Source organism: Marmota flaviventris, chromosome 1 (assembly GCF_047511675.1).
Source record: "Marmota flaviventris isolate mMarFla1 chromosome 1, mMarFla1.hap1, whole genome shotgun sequence".
Taxonomy (NCBI): Eukaryota; Metazoa; Chordata; class Mammalia; order Rodentia; family Sciuridae; genus Marmota; species Marmota flaviventris.
The window spans coordinates 39,385,264-39,407,063 of NC_092498.1; the positions used below are offsets into that span (position 1 = coordinate 39,385,264).

At 33.1% G+C, this 21,800-nt stretch overlaps 1 protein-coding gene across 1 annotated transcript in view; it reads left to right on the plus strand.

The window, feature by feature from the left end:
* Phf14 (PHD finger protein 14) overlaps positions 1-21,252 on the plus strand; it is a 186,574-nt gene extending 165,322 nt beyond the window's left edge. Inside the window, exon 18 of the mRNA XM_027926462.2 lies at positions 21,051-21,252. Coding sequence (XP_027782263.1) covers positions 21,051-21,125 — 75 coding nt within the window. The 3' untranslated portion in view covers positions 21,126-21,252. The remainder of the gene's footprint in view (positions 1-21,050) is intronic.
* Positions 21,253-21,800: the final 548 nt, after the last annotated feature.

Here is a 21,800-nt window from a genome sequence, read left to right on the forward strand (position 1 = left end):
ATGTCATCAAACTGTGATCTGTGCACTAAAATATTTTCCTAAATCATTCTTTACAGATAGTATACTACAGTAATTTTTTAAATACAATGTATAGACTTTATTTAGCATTAGTGTTTTCCTCAGTAACCATACAACATTAATTTATTCTAATTATTTTCTTCATATTGTTCTTTATTTATGGTTTATTTAATAAGGTATTAAGCTGCATTTTAAAAATGTATCATTTTGTTCTCATTATGCAAGTAACAAATGTTCATTATAGATATTTTGGAAAATGCAGAAAACATAAAGTCATAACCTTCCTCCCAGAGATTGCCACTGCTATGGTTTGAATGTGTCACCCAAAGTTCATGTGTTGGAAACTTAGTCTCCGGAGTGCAACAGAATTGGGAGGTAGGGCCTAAGAAGAGGTGATTAGGTCCTGCGGGCTCTGCCACTGTGAATTAATTGATGTTGTTAATTGCAGAAGTGTGTTATCACCAGAAGGGACTTGTTATAAGAGTAAGTTTGATTCCCATTTACTTTCTTGCTCTCATGCACTCTTTTTGCCCTTCTGCCTACCACTATGGAATGTCACAACATAAAGGCCCTCACCAAATGTAAATTTAAAATGTAAAACCAGTTCAACTATAATTTATTTTCTATTTTTAAAGAAAATTAGAATAAAAGAACTATACTCTTAATGTATTTTCTATGATAAATTATATGCCAGAAATTAAAAAATAAGTAAAATAAAATCCTAGAAAAATTCTTCCCATAAGCAGTAGATGTTTATAAATTTAAATTTTCTAAATAATTCTACATCAATATGAAAAATAGCACTTTTTAAACATTTAACATATTTTTGACTGAACAGTACAATTGCCACATACTAGTGCTATGAAATCATTGACTTAAATATTTCTCCTTTTTATATATTTAAATACACAACTTTTTCTTTAACTGTAGTAATACGTTAGAGTTTTATAGTAATACATCTTGAGTTTGAACTCGACATTCCCAGGTGTGTTAATAATTCTACATGGATCTGGCACTGTAGAGACTTATAATTCTTCTTACAAACAGAAGCTATTTTTTTCTCTGGAATATAAGCTTTTGTGTTAGTAGTTATCAAAGAATTGAGAAAGCCCTTGTGGATACTGATAGTAAATCCTCTTTACATGAGCTTTTTTTAGGACCTGCAGGCAGTCATTCCATGAATGTTGAATGTTATGTCGCTCAGAGGCTGATCCTTGCAACATTTTTTCAGTATACCTTTTTTCCTCTATTTCTGTATCCTCATGAGATTTAGGAAATATACCACAAGAGATCTTAAATATTGTCAGAATGCAATAGTCCCCCTTTAATTTTTAGTTTCACTTTCTGCAGTTTCAGTTACCTGAGGTCCAAAAATATTAAACGGAAAATTCCAGAATAACAAGTCATAAGTTATATACTGTTTTGAGTATCAGATGAAATCTTGTATCATACTATTCTATCCTGCATGGGACTTGAATTACCTCTGTTCAGTGTATACCTACACTTTATCTACTAACCACCCATTAGTTTCTTAGTAGCCGTCTTAATCTGCTACTAAGTAGCTGTCTCAAATCTGCTGTCACAATATTATAGTGCCTTCTTTCAAGTAGCCCTTATACAGTAGCCTAACACTACTTCACAGTGACAATGCCTACAGCGTTCATCTCACTCCATTCATCATGAAGACAGGATATTGCCTCTCATTATAAGGAGACTACAATACAGTAAGATATTTTGAGAAAGAAAGAGACCACATTCACATAACTTTTATTGTAATATATTGTTTTAATTTTCCATTTTATTATTAGTTAATCTTATTTTGTCTAGTTTATATATTAAGGTTTATAATAGGTATATATGTATAGAAAAAAAAAACATGGTGTATATAGGATTCGGTACTATCCATGATTTCAGGCATCCACTTGCAGGTATTATGATGTATCCCCCTAGGATTTACTGTACTTGAAAAAGCTACAAAGAGAATTGGTATGTTTATGAAAATTTTTATAAATAATCTGGGGAAGCAAAATTGTCAGTCTGTTTTGAAGATTACTTTTTAATCATTTCTGCAAAATAAACTTTAGAACCTTTTAAAATAACTTTATAATTAATGTGTTTAGTATTCATTGGGTGAAAATTGAATTATTTTTAAAAATAAGATCTTAAAATTATAAGGGGAAATTTACGTAGAAAAACTTTTAAGAGTATGTGAAGCTTTTAAAATTCATTGATCTTGAGCCATTCTAATTGTATACCTTGTATTTTAGTCAACTTTTTTGCTGCTGTGACTAAAAGATCTGACCAAAACAATCATAGAGGAGGAAGGGTTTATTTGAGGGCTCATATTTTCAGAGGTCTCAGTTCATAGACAACTGACTCCATTCCTCAGTGCTAGAGGTGAGACAGAACAACATAGTGGAAAAATATGATGGAGGGAAGCAGCTCACATGATGATCAGGAAACAGAGGGACCAGGACTTCACTAGCCAGATACAAACACATACCCCAAAGCTATGCATCCCCCATGTCCCACCTCCTCCAGCCATCCCCCACCTGCCTTCAATCACCACTCTGTTAATCCCATCAGGCAATCAATGAGCTGATTGGGTTAAGACTCTCATAGCTGAATAATTTCTTCTCCAAACTTTCTGGCATTGTTTCATACGTGAGCTTTTGGGGGACACCTCACATTCAAACCATAACACCTGGTATATTGCAAAGAGAATACTCTTTGGAGTCAGAGCTGAGTTTGAACCTGGCTCTTGTAATTATTGATGCACAACAAAGGGCTGTTCCTCAATGTCACCAATTCTCAGTTTTCTCAAAAGGAAACAGAAATGATAATAATTACCTTCTCTGGCTTTTATGAGGATTACAGTAATGCATGTAAATTTCTATTATTTAGGAAGCACATGAAAAGTCAAAATTTGAGTCCCATACTTCTATATAGAAAGTAGTTTATTTAAATAGTCAAGAAATATTTATTGGGTACCTTTAAGAATAATACTAGTTCCTTAGCATACTGTGGTAAGCAGGACCAAGGAAATATGCTATAATGAAGCTTACACTTGAGCAAAGGAAGACATGTAAACTTGTAAAACAGTTAATTTCATGGTGATAAATATTATGGATAACAATCTGAGAAGTAGAAGAAAGACTAAGAGCATGCATAAAGTTAGCATGACACCAGCATGATAAGAAAAACTAACCATACAAAATCATGATCAGAGGACACAGGTAGTGTAATTTATTCAAGAATCAGAGGGAAGACCAATATGTTTGGAGCCATTGAATAAGTTGAACTGTACAAGATGAGGCTAGACAAGTGGGAGGGGCCAAATGATGCAGTACTGCTTTCCAGGTCATGGCAGAAGTCTGAATTTTATTCTAAATACAACACTGCCAGAGAATTAAAGCAAGTGTCTTACAAAGAGTACTGTCTCCTCCATGAAGAATGGGAGTGCAACTATAAATGGAAGCAAAGACTGATTTGGAAGCTATTGTAATAATCTAGGCAGGAAACAGCTTCAACTAGAATGATTACAATGGAATGGTAAACACTAGCTATATTTTAGAAACCCTTTAGCAATAAAGACAACAGGAATTAATTATAGGGTCTGAGGGAAAGAAAAGAATTAAGGAATGATCCTAGAGTTGTTACATTTGAGCAATGGGATAGTATAGACAAGGAAGATACCATGACCCTTTTGGAAGAAAAGTATAGTTGAAGGGGAATCCAGAGTTTACCTTTGGACAGGGTATGTTTGAGGTCCCTGTTAATAGTTCAATGAAGATATCAGTAGTAGTTGAGTATAGTTTATAGCATGATAAAGACATGAAGGCTGAAGATTTAAGTATATAGTCATCAAAAATAGCTTACAGAAAGGGCTTTGAATGCTCCCAACATACATACACACACAAAATGATAAATGTTTGAGATGATGGATATGTCAGTTACCCTGATCTGATCATTACATATTATATATGTGAATTTAAACATTATTATGTACCTCATGAATATGTGCAATTAAAAAAAGGGAAAAACTCAACTAGAAGAATTTTTTAAAAGATGCTGGTGTTGAGTTGGTAAGGGTTCTGAAACAGAAAACTCCACTGTTTTTAATATTTTATTTCACACTGTATATATTCAGAAATGAGAAGATGAGGTGGTTGCACGGTTAATTAGTTAAAGACACTTTTGTCTTCTAACAGTGTCAGTCTATTAATTTTTAAAGTTAGACCTTATCTCCATCCTCACCAGATAGCTGCAAGAGCTCTAAGAATTGTGTCCTCACATCATAATACACAGATAAAAGCCAGTGGAAGTAATTCTTTCTCAATTTATTCTTTTTTTTGGATGCATAAACACTTTAAATTTATTATTAAAAAGACCATATACAAAATTCAGTAACAAACTAGAAAAATATTTGTGACATATGTAATACAAAGATTAAAAAGTCCTGATTAAGTCTTTAAAAAATATATATATCCCATTTAAAATTTCAAAGAACATGTACATGTATTTTAGAAATATACTTTACAAATTAATAGATTGCCAATGTTTTTAATAATCCAGAATATACAGATTAAAATGAGATACAACATGTGTTCTAATAGATGAGCCAAAATAAGAAGATTATTAATATTCAGTGTTGGGAAATGTTTGACAAAATGAGCAGTCATATTTTATTAGTAAAACTGTAAGAGTGCAGCAGCTTTGAGATTAAATTCTTTAAAAATTAAAAATATGATATACTTTTTTCTTTTGATTATCATTATTATCCAAAGTACATGTATAAAGACAAGAATTGGTGTGAATATACTTTGTATACAACCGGAGACGTGAAAAATTGTGCTCTGTATGTGGGATAAGAATTATAACGCATTCCACTGTCATATACAAATTAAAAAACTAATTTAAAAAAAGATAACTACTAGGGAAATTCCTGAACAAAAAAAAAGAAAAAAGTATATCAATTTATTCTTTTTAAAAATGAAAAAGACTTTCCTAGAAGCTCTCTGGTAGGCTTCAGTACATAACCAGAACTATTTCATGTATCCAGTAGGCTCTACCATGATAAAGATAGTCAAACACATTTGAAAGAAACAAATACATTTGACCAGGTTATTTGTGTGGGATTTATATTGCAAGGAACATTTTTCCTATGGTTTATAGTATTTACAGTATTCAGTAATTACTATTTATGTAAAAATAATATTTGCCATATAGACATTCTCAATTTAAAATATTATTCATTTGAGTATGTGTATGCATCTATGCATTTATGTATGTAAAAGGGAACAAAGTTTAAACATGACTTCAGGAAGTTGAATTAAATTACTTATAATTTCTCTTTTGATTCCAGTGTTCAGTATTTCTAAAAATCTAAGAATGCTTTTTATCTGCAAGAGTATGGTTTACTACCTTTTAAGAAACTGTAGCCCTTGATTTTATTCTCTTTTATTGCTGAGTTGTATTCCATTGTGTATATATGCCATATTTTTTAATCCATTCATTTATTGAAGGGCATCTAGATTGGTTCCACAATTTATTGATGTGGCTGTGTCCCTGTAGTATGCTGTTTTTGAGTCCTTTAGGTATAGACCGAGGAGAGGGATAGCTGGGTCAAATGGTGGTTCCCTTCCCAATTTTTCAAGAAATCTCCATACTGCTTTCCATATTGGCTGCACCAATTTGCAGCCCCACCAGCAGTGTATGAGTATACCTTTTCCCCCACATCCTCGCCAACACTTATTGTTGTTTGTCTTCATAATAACCTCCATTCTGACTGTGGAACCAACCTAGATGCCCTTTAATAGATGAATATGGCATGTATACACAATGAAATATTACTCAGCAATAAAAGAGAATGAAATCATGGCATTTTCAGGTAAATGGATGGAGTTAGAGAAGACAATGCTAAATGGAGTTAACTAATTCCAAAAAACCAAATGCCAAATGTTTTCTCTGATATAAGGAGGCTGATTCATATAGTGGGGTAGGGAGGGGAGTGTGGAAGGAATAGGTCAACTCTAGATAGGGCAGAGGGATGGGAGGGGCAGGGAGGGGGTATGGGGTTAGAAATGATGTTGGAATGTGATGGACATTATTATCCAAAGTAATGTATAAAGACATGAATTGGTGTGAATATACTTCGTATACAACCAGAGATATGAAAAATTGCGCTTTATATGCATAATAACAATTGTAATACATTCTGCTATCATATATAAATTTTTAAAGATTAATAAAAATAAACTGTAGGCCTTAAAAGGACTTTAAGTCAGTTCAGTAAAACTGTATTTGTTTAAATTCTACACCCAGTCATTATTTACTGTCTTTATATATTGGTCCTACCTAGGTTCACAAGATTGTTTTCATTTCATTTGGACCACTATACCAAGATGGTCATTTCATTCAGGGAGAAAAAGTATTATTTTTTTTTTTAGTTGTAGATGGACACAATACCTTTATTTTATTTATTTATTTTTATGCAGTGCTGAGGATCAAACCCAGTGCCTCAAACATGCTAGGCAAGTCCTTTTCCACTGAGCCACAACCCCAGCCCAAAAAAGCATTATTTTACACAACACTGACAACCTTAAGCAGACTAAAGGACAACTCAGGACAAACTACAATCAGAATTGCTAATCAATGGCTCATGGTGTCATTGAGGGATTATTTATTATTAGAATGGGGTTCTACTTAATATCATAACTATGATTCCTTTTTTCTTTCTTTTTTATTGGTTCCTTTTAGTTATAAAATAATATTAGGATTCATTTTGATGTAATTCTAAATGCATGGAATATAATTTGTTCTAATTGAGTTCCCAGTACTTCCCCTTCCTGCCTTCCTCTCTCCCCCGTCCCTCCCTCTTCTTTACTGATCTTGCTACTATTTATTTATTATTTTTTTAATATTATTATTGGCTTGTGAATGTACATGATGGTGAGATTCTCTGTGTGTCCTTTGCTTCTTTTGCCCATTTATTGACTGGGTTATTTGGTTTTTTGGTGTCAAATTTTTTGAGTTCTTTGTACATTCTGGATATAAATGCCCTGTCTATCTGAGGAAAAGGTGCCAAAGATTTTCTCCCATTCTCTCTTCATACTGTTAATAATTTCCTTTGCTGTGAAGAAGCTTCTTGATTTGATGCCATCCCACTTAACTGATTTTAAGAAAGCACTGTTTCAGAAGAGGATTCCTGTGGCCTACATGCGTATCAGTAGTCCATAGATGATTAAAATCTTTTATAGTTACCCTGGAAAAAGGAGGAAATAGAGTTTTATTTCATTTAATACCTTCTTTCATCAAAATAGTTATTACTATTTTATAGATGAGGAAAATGAGGTCCAAAAAGATTAAGTGATTTCTTCAAAGTAGTTTTGGATAGTGTGTGTATCACAATTAGGATTTGAATCTAGGTTTGCCAGTCAGTCACCACAAATTCCAAGATTCCTTCTCTACACAATTTTGTAGAAGAAATGGCAGAAATATGTCTGAATAGGAGAAATGTAAAGTCCCACCCATGAGTTATTATATAGCGTCGCTGCCTGCCTTTCCATGTTATCTCCCACTGCTTTTCTCTCTTTCTTAATAGGCTTCAGCCGACTTAACCTCCATTCTTATCTGACCAACTCCTCCTTATGCTTCAAGTCTCAGTGTATTTATTAGTAATTTTTTGGAGCATTGGGGACTTCCCGGAAGCTTAGAGATCTTTCTACTAAAAGACTATTATTCCTATATATTTCTTTCATTGAATGTATCATACTTTAGGCAATTTAATTCCTTGGTAGTTAGTCAAAGACTGTAAGGTCCTTAAGTTGGGAACTGCGTCTATCCTATATATCAGGGATTTTATCAGCACCTAGTACAGTGCCTGACACATAGTTGATGAACAATCAGAAAAAAAATGGGTAGATAGGTTGCTGAATGTCTTTTTTCAAATAGGATATTTTTAAATGTTATTATATAATATTTTCCTAATAGTCTTATATCCTACATTAAGAAATATTGGGAAGTACTTATAGAAACATTAGCTGGTTGTAGAAACCATTGGTTAAATAAACACGTTTTTAGACAAGCCCTTTAAGTGATATGAGGCTTGCCAAGTAACCTGCTTTTGTGAGTCACTTAAATACATGCCAATCATGGTATAATTTAATGCAAATAGTTTAAAACATTTCATCATTTTTTTAAGGAAAGCAAAATGGTAGCTCAGAGCTAGTCTGTGGAATTCAACATATGGAAATTTAATTGTTACTTTTGACACCGATTATAAAGTGGCAATATTGGAGAATTTTTATGTGTGATTTTCTAAAATGCTATTTTTCATTTTTCTTGAAGCAAAATTCACTTTTTAAACTGAAAAATTAATGTGCCATGGGAAATGTATTACTTGAACATCTAATGAGCTATTAATTTCTAATAAAACAATGAAGATTAATGGGTTCACTCTGGGGAAAATAGCATTCAACTTGAAATAAGATATTTGAAATAATATAATATAATCTGTGCACTTGGGAGTAAAGCTTTAAAAATTCACTTTCTAATAGATTTATTTCTGAAAGGCATAATAGTCCTTGATGCTGCATTTATCATATAAACATTTAAGTTACATTGAGAAATGTTTTGAAGATTTGTGATGCTAATCTTTGGACATGAGGAACGGTATATGATTTGGATGTCATAGCCCAACTTTGTTTAGTATTAGTCATTAAAATACAAATTCTCCTTATAAATTGTTTGGCTCAATTTTCTGTATCACATGTATATACTTTATTATATACTTTGTCCATTGCATTATCATTATTTATGTACCTCTTTACCACACTAGAGTATGAAATCCTCTAGGCAGTAAAACATTTTATTCATCTCTGTTATCTCCCACACCTTGCGTAGTATTTGACACACAATCATTGTTCCTTAGTTTTTATGGGAACAAGATAGGATTTGGGGAAGAGAAGTCATTTCAAGAGTTAATGTCATTTTTAAAAGATAAGGATAAAATGTTTGATATGAGCAGAGGGACAGTATCTAATCTAGACTCCTCAAAAATTAGAAAATTACTTAATCAATACAATCAATCAAGTCTGCCAGTGACACACAAAAAGAAGGCAAAATGGTTCTTTAAGTATTGATTGGCTAACATTTTCAAATTTTTATACCCATTTAAGCCAATCCTAGATCATATGGTACTTTTGTAGGAGGAATTTATTTGTATAAGCAAAAGTGCCTCTTTTCCTCTCAGTAGTTTTTGGATATCATTTTGAAGCCCCCAATTAAAGGGACTGACATGTCAATATTCATAAGACTAGACTATTTGGTACCTGAAAAAAACACAGTTGAAAAAATAAAAACCAATTATATTACTTTTTGCAATATTGCAGTTGATTCATATTCTAATGGTTCTTAAACTGCAAGAATTTTTAAAAAATGACAATTTCATTGGTGAAACATCACCCAGTTTTGCTGAATAACAGAATACTTTTTCTCACAGTAGATGTTGATTTATAGTGTGGAGTTTGTAATGACTTATCCATGTTATAGAAATTCTGAAACCCCCTTATCCATAACTGATTACCTTGTGCATATTATTTTGGCATGTAACCTTATAGTACTTGAAACCAAAGTATACTTATTTTTAAATCATGTAACAGATTTTTTGTTATTTGCTTGTGTTCACTTTTTATGCCCAGATAAGTTTAGATTTTAAGGGAGTTGTAAAAAAAAAATGTAAAAACTTGTGATAAACCCTTTTCCAGCTTCTTCTTAGAAAAACAACTTACATAAGCATAGAAAAATTATCAGACCTAGCCAGCCATGATGACAGTGCCTATAATATTTGGGAGGCTGAGGCAAAAGAATCGTAGATTTGAAGCAAGCCCAAGTGACTTAGCCAGACATTGTCTTAAGGCGGAAAAAAAAAAGAAAAAAAGCAGGTGGCAGGGCGGGGGTGGGGGCACTGGGGATGTAGCTCAGTAGTAAAGCACCCCTGGGTTTAATTCCCAGTTATCAAAAATAAAGGAAAGAATGGAAAGGAAAACTGATAAGACCTAAGAAAGAAATCTTAGTGCAACTATTAAATAAAGTATAATTTATTGAGATTATACCAGTTTTGCCATTTGTGCCCTTTTCTTCTGCTCCATGATTCTATCTAGAATCTATTTAATATTGTTCATCATGTCTCCTGAATCTCTTCCAGTCTGTGGAGATTCCTTACTCTTTTTTTGCCCTTTATGAACCTGATACTTTTGAAGTATATTTTCTGTTATTTTATAGAATGTCCTTCAAGTAAGCTTTATCAAATATTTTCTCATGATTAGACTGAGTTTATGCATTAATGGGAAGGTGACCACAGACCAGAGGTGTTATCACTTCTCAAGGTATCACATCAGGAAAATGTGATGTCAGTATGTATTATTTGTGATGTTAATCCTGATCAACCAATTAAGGTAGTGTTTTTTGTGGCCCTGAACCCAGCTATAGCATGTTTCTAATGGCAGTAAAGAATTTAGTTTTGGTTTGTCATATTTTTCCACTATAAAGTTATTATTTTTTTTGTTAAAGTGGTTTAAAATCATTTGAATTTGGAAGACAGATTGGGGAATTGTTTTACTTTTAAATTACTATAAAAATAATTTAAAAGTTTTAAGAGTTTGCTGAAGAATTTGCTTTTATATTTTTGCCAATGTAATGATCAATATTTCATACATAGAATGAAGGGTTAGGTAAGGTCTCTTAGAATATTTCAACTTTAAATAGTCTATGAATTGATGACCTTAAGGAGACATATAAAAGAATAAGGTAGGTGTCCCATACCATACATATAGTTGCCTTCATCTTTGAATTTGTTGTAGTTTTTGAAATGAACACCTTAAGTACTGCCGCCTTAAAAAGAACATTGTATATGAAGGATATCCTAAATGAAATAATTTATTAATTTCCTTACTAAAAATCTATTAGGTAAATATTAAGTACTTATTGAACACTCACCTGTTTCTTAGTATCAAAATTATTGATATGAAATATTTATAGTTTATCTAGTCTCAAAAATAGTAATATTAGAGGAATTTTAAATATGGAGAGAGAGAGAGAGGAAAAAAAAGAGCAAACCAGGTACAAAATAACCCTTTTCTACCACCTCCCAGTAATATCATTGAATTATTAACCCATGACTGAATTAATGAACTGATAAGGTCAGCCTTCTCATGATCCAATCATTTCCCAAAAGTTCCATCTTTGGTGACTGCTACATTGGAGACATACCTTCAATACATGAGTCTTTGTGGGATATTCCAGATCCAAACCATAACATTCCTCCCCTAGACCCCAAAGGCTTATGTCTGTGTCATACTGATAAATGCATTTAGCCTATCTCCAAAAGTCCCCAAAGTCTCATTATTTATGTACCTCTTTACTACACTAGAGCATGAACTCATCATAAGACCATTATTCTTAGGGCCCTGCAGGTTAGCACCAGCATTGTTCAAAAGTTCGAGTACAGTGTCACCTTTGAGACTCAAGGCAATGTAACTAAAACTCTAAGAAAACGTTAAAACGTATTTAGAATATAAAACAGGATGATGGAACAGGCACAAAGTAAATATTTCAAAAGGGAGAAATGAATAGAAAGGGATGGAACCAAAGCAAGACCAAAACCTAGAAGGGAAAATATTAAATCTTGCGGCTCCAGATCTGGCATCCAGGGCACATGGTGGTAAAATATGGGCTCCAAAGGTCTAGGCAGCTCTGCCCCTATGCATTTACCAGTGGCAAACCATGTGGCCTCTCCCTTGGGCTGGCTCTGCTTGCTGCCTACAGATTTCCCAGGCACACATTTCACATCTCTAACTTCTTGGAGCCTCTACTGCTGCCTCCTTCACTCTCACAACTTTATGTTTTGACCTTTCCTACCCTGACATACACTGCCTGCTATTGTAGGCCTTCCTTTGAATTTTGGATGGAAGCTTGCCTGACTCAACATTCTTCTTACCTACTACATCAACATCATGTGGATAATGCCAGAGTCCACAGCCAGCTCAAGCAGTTGCTGGGCCCACTTGGGGCCACAGCTACATCAGCTTCTGAGTTCCCTAGGAGACAGCACATGGTTAAATGAATCCTGGGAAAACAACTTTTTAGGTGCTTCTCTATGACTACAACACCTTGTGTTCTCAAAGTCTTTCAAGTGAGCTTTCACTTTTATACCCTTAAACCTGTGATAGGTGGGTTCTGGCCAATTCCTGAGATGCCCTCAAGGCATCTTTCCTATTGTCCAGGTACAAATTAATTGATTTCTTTTTGGCATCAATCTCTTCAGCAACCATGCCTGCATGAGCCCTGACTTCAGAGTGCTCCTTTTCTGGTCAAACTTTTAATTATTTTTGCCCCTGATTTTCACATAAACCTGGCTAAAATCCATTCAGCAGTATCCATCCATGCCAGTGCCTGAATACTGTGCTGCCTTGAAATTTTTTCCACCAAATTTAGTCCATCATCTTTAAATTGAGCCTTATACAGAGTCTCAAGATGTGGACAGAATGCAGACAAGTTTTTTGTCAGAATGCAATAATGTGGTCTCTAGTACAGTTCCCAGGAGAGTCCTCATTTCTATCTGAAACCTCATTAGCAATATCTTTATTGTTCACATTCCTATCAATATTCTAGCCTTCCATTCTCACAGTAGAATTGCCTGTTAAACTCTGATTACAACATTCTAAGTCTCTCTAGTCTGTAGTTTCAAAATTTTCCAAATTCTTCCCACAAACCAGTTCCAAAGTCCTCTAAACCACATATTGAGGTGTAGTCCCAGCAATGGTCCCACTCCCAGTAGTTTTCTGTGTTAGCTTTTCATTGTGACCAAAATACCTGGTATAAGCAACTTATGGAAGGAAAGATTTATTTTGGCTCATGGTTTCAGATGGTGTTCAACTGGCTACATTGCTTTGGACCTAAGGTGAAGCAGAACCTCGTTGCAAAAGGGCACAGCATAGAAAGATGTTCAGCTCATGGCAGCCAGTAAACAGAGAAAGAGAAGGGGATGAGGACAAGATTACCTTTCCAGGGCATGCATGCCTCAATGATCGACTTACTCCAGCTTAGGCACCACCTCCTAAAATTTCCAAGTTTCCATCACTTCCCACTAATATCATTATTATTAAATCTATGACTGAATTAATCCACTGATTAGGTCAGAGCCCTCATGATCTAATCACTTCCCCAAATCCCCACTATGAACATTACTTCATTGGGGATCAAGCCTTCAATACATGATGCTTTGGGCATCGTTGAATCTAATGTATGAAATATGATATGTCAAGAGCTTTGTAATGTTTTGAACAACCAATAAAAAAAATAAAAAAAAAATAAAACCAAACGATTATGTTCATTATGAAATTTAATTTTTTTTGCCTTTTTACATTGATATTTTTTTTATAATTGGTACTAAGTGTATACCAGCTTATCAACCTAAAAACTTCAAAAACTGGTAATATATTTTAAAACAAGGCAAAAATGTTATAAATGAAGGAAAGTAAGCATTGTAGCACCCTCTCACGTAGATTTATAGTATACACTTCCATTCCTATTTTCCAGATATCAGAAGTCTATAAGAGACAGAATTTTCTATCATTAAGATCCTTCGCAAAAAAAAAAAAGGATCCTCAACAGTTATTAGACGTCAGACAAGAACTCATCATAAGACCATTAGCCACCTGCAGGTTAGCACCATATCATAAATACCTAAAAATCCACATTGTAAAAATTGAGTTTTATAGGAAAACCTAATTTATATTTATAGGAAAACCTAATCTTACAGAATTGAGTTTATGCTCATTAACAGGCTACCCTACCTAACTCACAATTGTGATCCATCATTCATTTCCTTTTCTTTCTTTTTATCCTGCCTTTTATGTTAGACTTATCCTTCTAGTCAGTGATTTCCATTTCCATTTAGTCTAAATTTGCCATCATAAGATGACTGTGCCAGTCTTTAAGGCCTTTCTTCTCTAGGCAGGTAGATCCCTTCTTGATCCCAAATAATATGAGAGAAATTCAAAGTTTTACATTTAACTGTCCTATTTCCTTGCTCCCAAAGACTACCACAAATAAGTAAAGAGTAATAGGAGGTACTAAAGATTTAGAAAAGCAAATTTACTGCACTAGATTGGCTCCAGAATCATAAGTTGGAGAGTGAAATTATTGCTCAACAAAAATTTGTTTTCATGTATTTTCATACAAGAAATTAGAAGTGTTATCACTGCCCTTTTTAAATCTTATTTGCTTTAAAATAAAGAATACATTTTGTAATATTAAGTGAACAGTGATTCCTTTGATTAACTATCTTTTGCTTGAATCAGTAAGTGGAGAAAGAAAAAGATAAAAATTTACAAAATAGCTCCATTCTACTTAAAGATATTTGTATTTGAGGTGGATTTCACTAAACACTCCCAAGTTAATTTTATAGTATAGACCTAGAGTCTTTAATTAAATATGCAACTTATGTCATAAGAAAAAAATTTCATGCACTTTTTACAGTAGATTTAATTAAGCATTTCTTGTAAGTTCAGTTCAGTATCTATCATGGCCCACTAAAGTTGGGATTCAGTTGTAAAATGGTAGATTAATTGTCTTTTGTATTAAACTAAAGAATCTCAAATATGCAAAGTCAGGAAATTTAATTGTGGTCTTCAATTGCTTATTCATTGCATTGGAAAACTGAATGCAGAAGTATAGGGAAAAGGGCCAAAGGTTGTTAAATGTAGCACATCACACACATTTTGCACTTTACTTAATGATCCAAGTGTTTATTACTATGAAGTAAATGCACCATTTAAAGAATTACGGTGGAATTGTAAAACATTAAAACTCTAATTAATTTTAGTCTGAAGCATGAAGTGTGCTCATTTTGCCTAAAACATTTTCATTATCATCAGTATTTTTCCAGTTATTAAGATACATTTTTTTCTTATTGTGCAGCACTTGCATATTTTCTGTTCTAAAGCACAGTCTTTATACTGGTTAAGTTATATCTGATGTATGTTTTAAATGAAGAAGAGAAGTTAGTCTATGACTGCAAATTGAAACAATATATTATGTATTCCTTCTCTTGGTCAGTATTACCAATATACATATTTTTCACTAAAAGGTATATACACACACACACACACACACACACACATATATATACACATGTACACACACACACACACACCTATTGTAGAGGGACACAATACATTTATTTTATTTTTTATATGGTGCTGGGGATCTAACCCAGTGCTTCATGCATGCTAGGCAAGCACTCTACCACTGAGCAACAACCCCAGGCCCTACATACTCATTTTTAAATTTATTTTTCTTTTCTTTCTTTCTTTTTTTCTTTCTTTTTGGTACTGAGAATTGAACAGGGGCTCTTAGCCACTGAGCACATTCTTTAGCCCTTTTTCTGTTTTATTTTGAGACAGGGTCTCAGTTGCTTAGGTTGGCCTTGAACTTGAGATCCTCCCGCCTCAGTCTCTGGGGAATATAGGCATACACCACTGTGCTTGGCTTGCGTGTGTGTGTGTGTATTTTAAATATATCTATATTTTCAAAAATATAGATATATTTATAAATATATATATATATATATATATATATATATATTTAAAATATATAATACATATATTTTTAAAGGAGCATTATTAAAGCATACAGATAATTTTGACTGTTAATTTGAATCCAGTGTCAATAAATGTTGCTTCTCTAATTAGTCAAAGAAATATTTAAAATCCAAGGACATATTTTAAGAAAAAAGAAACATTTTAAGCTAGTGCTTATTTGCGCCTTTGTACTTTATTTTACTGTTGTAGCACCAACAAGGGAGGTTGGTAAAGTAACAGCAACTAATTTCATTTTCTTTGTAAACGTAGGTTCCATTATTCTTATTTATTTCTGAATAGTTTATGTGATCTAGTTATAAAGGGACTTCATATCAGAAAACATGTTTCTCATTTGTGAAACTAACCCAGGATTATAGTAGAAAAGTAAGAAAATACAGAAAAGGACAAACAATAAAATAAAAATCAATAACATTATCATTATGAACATTGTAGGTACTTAGGAAAAGAATTTTATGTAGAAATATGGAAAGCAAACAGTTGTTTTGGCTGCATATTTCAGTGAAGGTGCCAGTACTTTGGATTTTTTTCTCTTGTAAAATCTGTACCCATACATCTTAATTTATTTGAATTTAAAAAACATTCATTAAGTAGCCATGTTTATTTGTGTTTTTTAGTCTTTTTATTTTGAAATAATTTTAAACTTACAGGAAAGTTATAAAACATAATACAAGGGTTCCATTTGCTCTTCATCCAGTTTCCTATAGTATTACCATCTTAAATACACATTGCACTATTACTAGGACCAGAAAATTAACATCAAAATGATTTTGTTAACTACTTTATGGGCCATATTCAAATTTTACAAGATTTCACACTGGTTTTCTTTTTATGGTCCAGGATCCACATTGCATTTAGTCTTTGTTTTCTCAGTCTCCTCCAGTTTGTGATAGTAACAAGTCTTGTCATTAATGACCTTGACACTTGTGGAGACTACTGTTCAATTATTTTGTAGAGTATTTATCTGATATTTTCTCATGATTACTTTGATTTACATATTATGGGAACGATACTACAGACAGGTGATACTACTATAGTGATTTGCTGTTTTTTAGCCAGAGGTTTAATGTTAATATGTATTCTTGATGATGTTTTAATCTTGAACACTATGTTAAAGGTGGTGTTTTAGTCAGCTTTTTCACTATTGTGTCCAAAAGATTAAAAAAGAACAATTTTAGAAGAGGAGAAGTTTATTGGGGGCCTATAGTTTCAGAGGTCTCAGTCCATAGACAGCCAGCTCCAGAGGTCTCAGTCCCTAGGCAGCCAGCTCCATTGCTCTGGGCCCAGGGTGTGACAGAACATCATGGGAAGAGTGTGGTAGAGGAAAGCAGCTCAGGAAGTGGCCACCAGAAAAGAGAAAGTGGGGGTAGGGGGCACACTGACTTCTATCAACCAGGAGAAAATACATATATCAAAGGCATAACCCAGTGACCTACCTCCTCCAGCCACACCCTACCTGCCCACAGTTACCACCCAGTTAATCCCATCAGGGGATTAATTCACTGATGAGTTAAGGTTCATAACCCAATCATTTCACCTCTAACCTTCCTTATATTGTTTCACACATGAGTTTTTTGGGGACACCTCCTATCCAAATTATAACAGTGGTGTTTCCGGGTTTCTTGACTGTAAAGGCACTATAGCCAGTTTTAAAGATGTAAAGAAGCAACAAGGATTGTTGTTCCTTTGTATAACTTTAAAAAGAAATCATTTAAAATGTGGCAGTTTACAAGGTCATGTGTAATTGCAGACTATAATTTGAGACCACATATTACCTGAGCAGTAGAAATTCCAGATGCCAAAATAATTGACCATTGCTTGGAGTTGGTTTCCTCTTTTTTTTTTTTTTAAATATATATATATATATATATATATATATATATATATATATATATATATATATATATATATATATATATATATATAAATTTTTAGGTGTAGTTGGACACAATGCCTTTATTTTATTTATTTATTTTTATGTGGTGCTGAGGAGAGAACCCAGGGCCTCATGTGCTAGGCAAGTGCTCTAATGCTACAACCCCAGTCCCTAGTTTCCTCTTAAGAAAAAGGAAAAGGATAGAGAGGTTCTATAAATTGGCATCAATTCTTTGAATTTTTATTACAGTGGAATCATATTTGTGTAAATGAAAAATAGAGGGACTCAATTCCAATTTGATGGTATAAGCTGAATAACATTTAAACAAAATCTTGCAAATTTTATTCAGTGTTAAAAGGGATTTAGCTTAGATAAACATGGCAGAGATTTTTACCTATTTCTCTGTTTAAAGTATTCTTTTAGGCTCATACTGCCACCTGGAGTATTAGACCATTATTACATCTTCCCTGTATGCCTAGAAATGACCATTCCCTTTACCACAATTCTGTCCATGTGAAGAGAGGGAAGACTAAAGGATCAGCTTTAGTTTAGTTATTTGGTGTTACTGCTGTATTGTGAGTGTGCATTCCTGAAATTCCACATGTAACTAGCAGATCTGTAACAAGTTTGTTACAATCAGCATGTTTTTTGGAGTATGAATTAACAAGCTGAAATATTAAGAGGTAAGCCTGTCTGCCTTCAGTACCCTCAAAGGGTATGTTTTCTTGCTGGTTGTTTCAGAACACATTGTGAAACAAATGTCAAACTTGTCAGGGCTGTCACTAAGAAAATGATCCGTGTAGCAAGGGTCTTCTTTTGTTGTGAAACAAACAGATGTCTTATTTCAGCAAAGAGTGAAAAAATCCTGCCATCTATCAGAAAAAAATTTTTGCTTGCCTTTAATATCCAGCAGTAAAGAAATGCTTTGGTTAAAAAACTGCCTTTATTTGCAGTTTTATTTATTATACAGTCATTTATCAATGGTAGTTGACTTGCTACCTTAACTACCTTAATGATTTGTTAATCTTAAATTGCATTTAAAGTTCTTATCAAAATTGACCTACAATATTAAATATACAAATCAGCACAATTACAAAAATAAATTCTTCAGGAGCTTTGTTGGATCAAATTCTAATGCTTTTATTTCCAGTAAAACCTTACTATTATTTTGATGATGTTATACCATGGCAGTTTTAATGCTAGCAGTTAGAGTTGATCGTCTTTTCCTCCCCTCCATAATTCTTTTTTTCATCTAGATCACAGCTGTCTTTGTGTAAAAGAAGAAACAGATTGGCACTTATGGGTTATGCAAGTGATTTAAAAATATTAAAGTTAAAATATTTAGAAACAAATACTCAATGTAAAGAACTGTGCATAACAGTAATGATCTGTCCTAAAGAGGAGCTGTGCTAGAGGAGAAAAGCATTTATGAAATATACTTTACTTTATTACTAAGAAAAATTCAACAAAAATATTAACTTTATATTAAGAATGTTAATTTACTGATGTATCTTCATATATCTTATCTATATATTAAACCATAGTGGAAGTTGCAAAATTTTATTTCATGTAACAGTGTGGTCCTACAGTTTGTATTCATAATTAAATAGGAAGCAAAGTGTAGATACTTCCCTGTTCTCAGGTTTATAGGCAAGCCTTTACATTTCTATTCTGGGCTAGGTTAGCACTCAGGGTTCCTGTTTTTTTCATGTTTCTGCTTTCAGTGCTGTCACAAATCAAGAGTGCTGGAAGTATGACTATGGGATAAGGAACAATACTGAGGTTTTTCCAAGTTACATGTTGTTCAGGCAAACCTCTTATACTTTATTTTACTCCATTGTTTCACATAGTTCAGAAATCATTAATTGGATTGCAACTGTATACTCACAGTTCCCTGTAATATGGTAGTAGTTCCAGATAAAAAAAAGATGAAATCTTGCCTCAAAGAAGATCTCCACAAATTCAGTGGACCTAACAAAAAAGTCTTGCCACTATTACCTGTTGGCTTAACACGGACAGTGTCTCATTGTGGTCTCTAGGAACTTGTATCTAAAAGTGGACCCATCTATTCATGAGTGAATCTTCAAGAGTCAATTGAGTATAGTGTAATATCTCTACTCACTAGAGATATTGGGGGGAAAGTTAAATGACACATAGTAGCTCTTATGCTTGGAAAAATACATAAAGTAACATTGCTAAAATGATATTCAGAACCTCAGCCCTCTTTTCTCATATCTGTAATGATTAGATTGGTTCATAATATTTATAAATTTTTCTCCTTTCCTGATGTTGGCAAAGTCAAAAATCACAGATGCTTTTGAGTTTAGAGAAACAACATGTATAAAGGAAGCTTTCTTTAACTTATTATAGGCAAAGGTTATAGCTTGTCGTGTATGTGTGTGTGTGTGTGTGTATTACATAATACACACACATGTATATAATTGGTGTGTGTATTATATAATACACAGACGTATATAATTGTGTGTGTGTGTGTGTATGTAATTGAGGTATATACCTCAATTGTATTTACTTACTAAAGTCAGTTCACAAAGAAGATAGACAGGAATATGTATCTGGTACCAACATTATTGCATAGTATCTAGAGAAACCTAAGAAATCACTTCTGGTGCTTTAATTAATTCAGTGAAAAGTTAGACAATACCTTTTATTTCAGTTAATAAAAATGAAAAATCTTAAATGATAAATCAGAAGTAGTAGGAAAGCAGCAATGCTTTGTACTTGGTATTGTTGAAGGAACATGTATAATGAGATGGGTTACAAATTGTAAGATGAAATATTTTTCCAGACTGTCATTATTTATACTTTGAAGGTCACCATTTAATATTAAACACAAGATGCATTTCATTGCTGAGGTAGCAGACATTATGATGTCACTTCATTTATTCACCGTGTTCCATAGGAACCTGATGTGAATTATGAGGCTACCACTTAGACTAGAAACTGTAGAAGATTGTAAGCGTTCTACAGCATGACATGCCCATGTTTCCTATTTTAGACCTGACTGATCTTCAGATAACATATGGTGGTACAAGTAATTGGAAAATTGACAGACCTGTCAAGAAAGTATGCTAGATGGGACCAAAATGCCATGCTGGAGCACATAAAGTGTCTTAGAAGTTAAATTTATTGTTTTTTATCAAAGAGTGAAGTAAAAATATCTGGTTCACCCCCTACAAAGAACACTTTTTAGTAGCAGGTGTTTTCAAAAGTACTTCTTGGGGTATTGATAAAATTGGTTGCTTTTAAAAAGGTATAAGAAAATTTTAGTCAATGCATAATATAAAAAGCTCATACTATAATTATTTAAATGTTATATAATCTTACCCTGTATGGTTATAATCTTTTCCTGAGGATTTCTGGAATCACAATAGTTCATACTCCTGCAGATGTAGTGCAATTATTTACGTTAAGTATAACTGAAAAAAAATGTCCTAAAGTTTACATTTTAATGTTTTCTAAAATTTATTTCACAGGAAGATGAAAATGAAGCTGAAAGAAAAAATGTATCTCAGGATCTCAGCATGGAACAGAAAAATCCAAAGAAATAAAGGATTTTCTGTAGAGTTTTGAAAAGTTTGCAACTTATGTAGTAGCAGATAAAATTTCTAATTTGTAAAATGTTAAATTGTAAAATCTAATTTGCAAAATGTTCTCAATAAAGTTGTTGAAATAGGAGCTCGTATTTGGAATTTTGTATGTGTTTTAGAGCAATTCAACTTTGATTGAAAACTTGAACCTTTGGAATGTTTGTATTTTATTTTATTGCAGTGCTTGGCATTGAAACCAAAGCCTTGACACATGCTAGACAAGTGCTCTTCCACTGAGCTACATGTCCAGCCCTGGAATGTTTTATTTTAAACTTTATTTTATTTATTTTTTTTATGCAGTACTGAGGATTGAACCCAGTGCCTCACATGTGCTAGGCAAGCACTCTCCACTGAGCCACAACCCCAGCCCCACTGGAATGTTTTTAAAAGGAGGAAAATTCTCAACTGAAATTTGAGAATAGAGATAGGATTTTCTTTTATCTGAAGCCAAAGTGTTAACACACCTAGATGACCTAAAAGAAAACTCTTAAGAGACTTTTTTTCTTATTAGTCTCTGTCATCTTCAAGGCCTTACCAGAATTCCAATTATCAATTTAAAAAAAAAAAAAAAAGAACAGAAATTGCTTACACATGAAAACACTTAAAACCAAACAGTGTTTGAATGGATGAAGTATC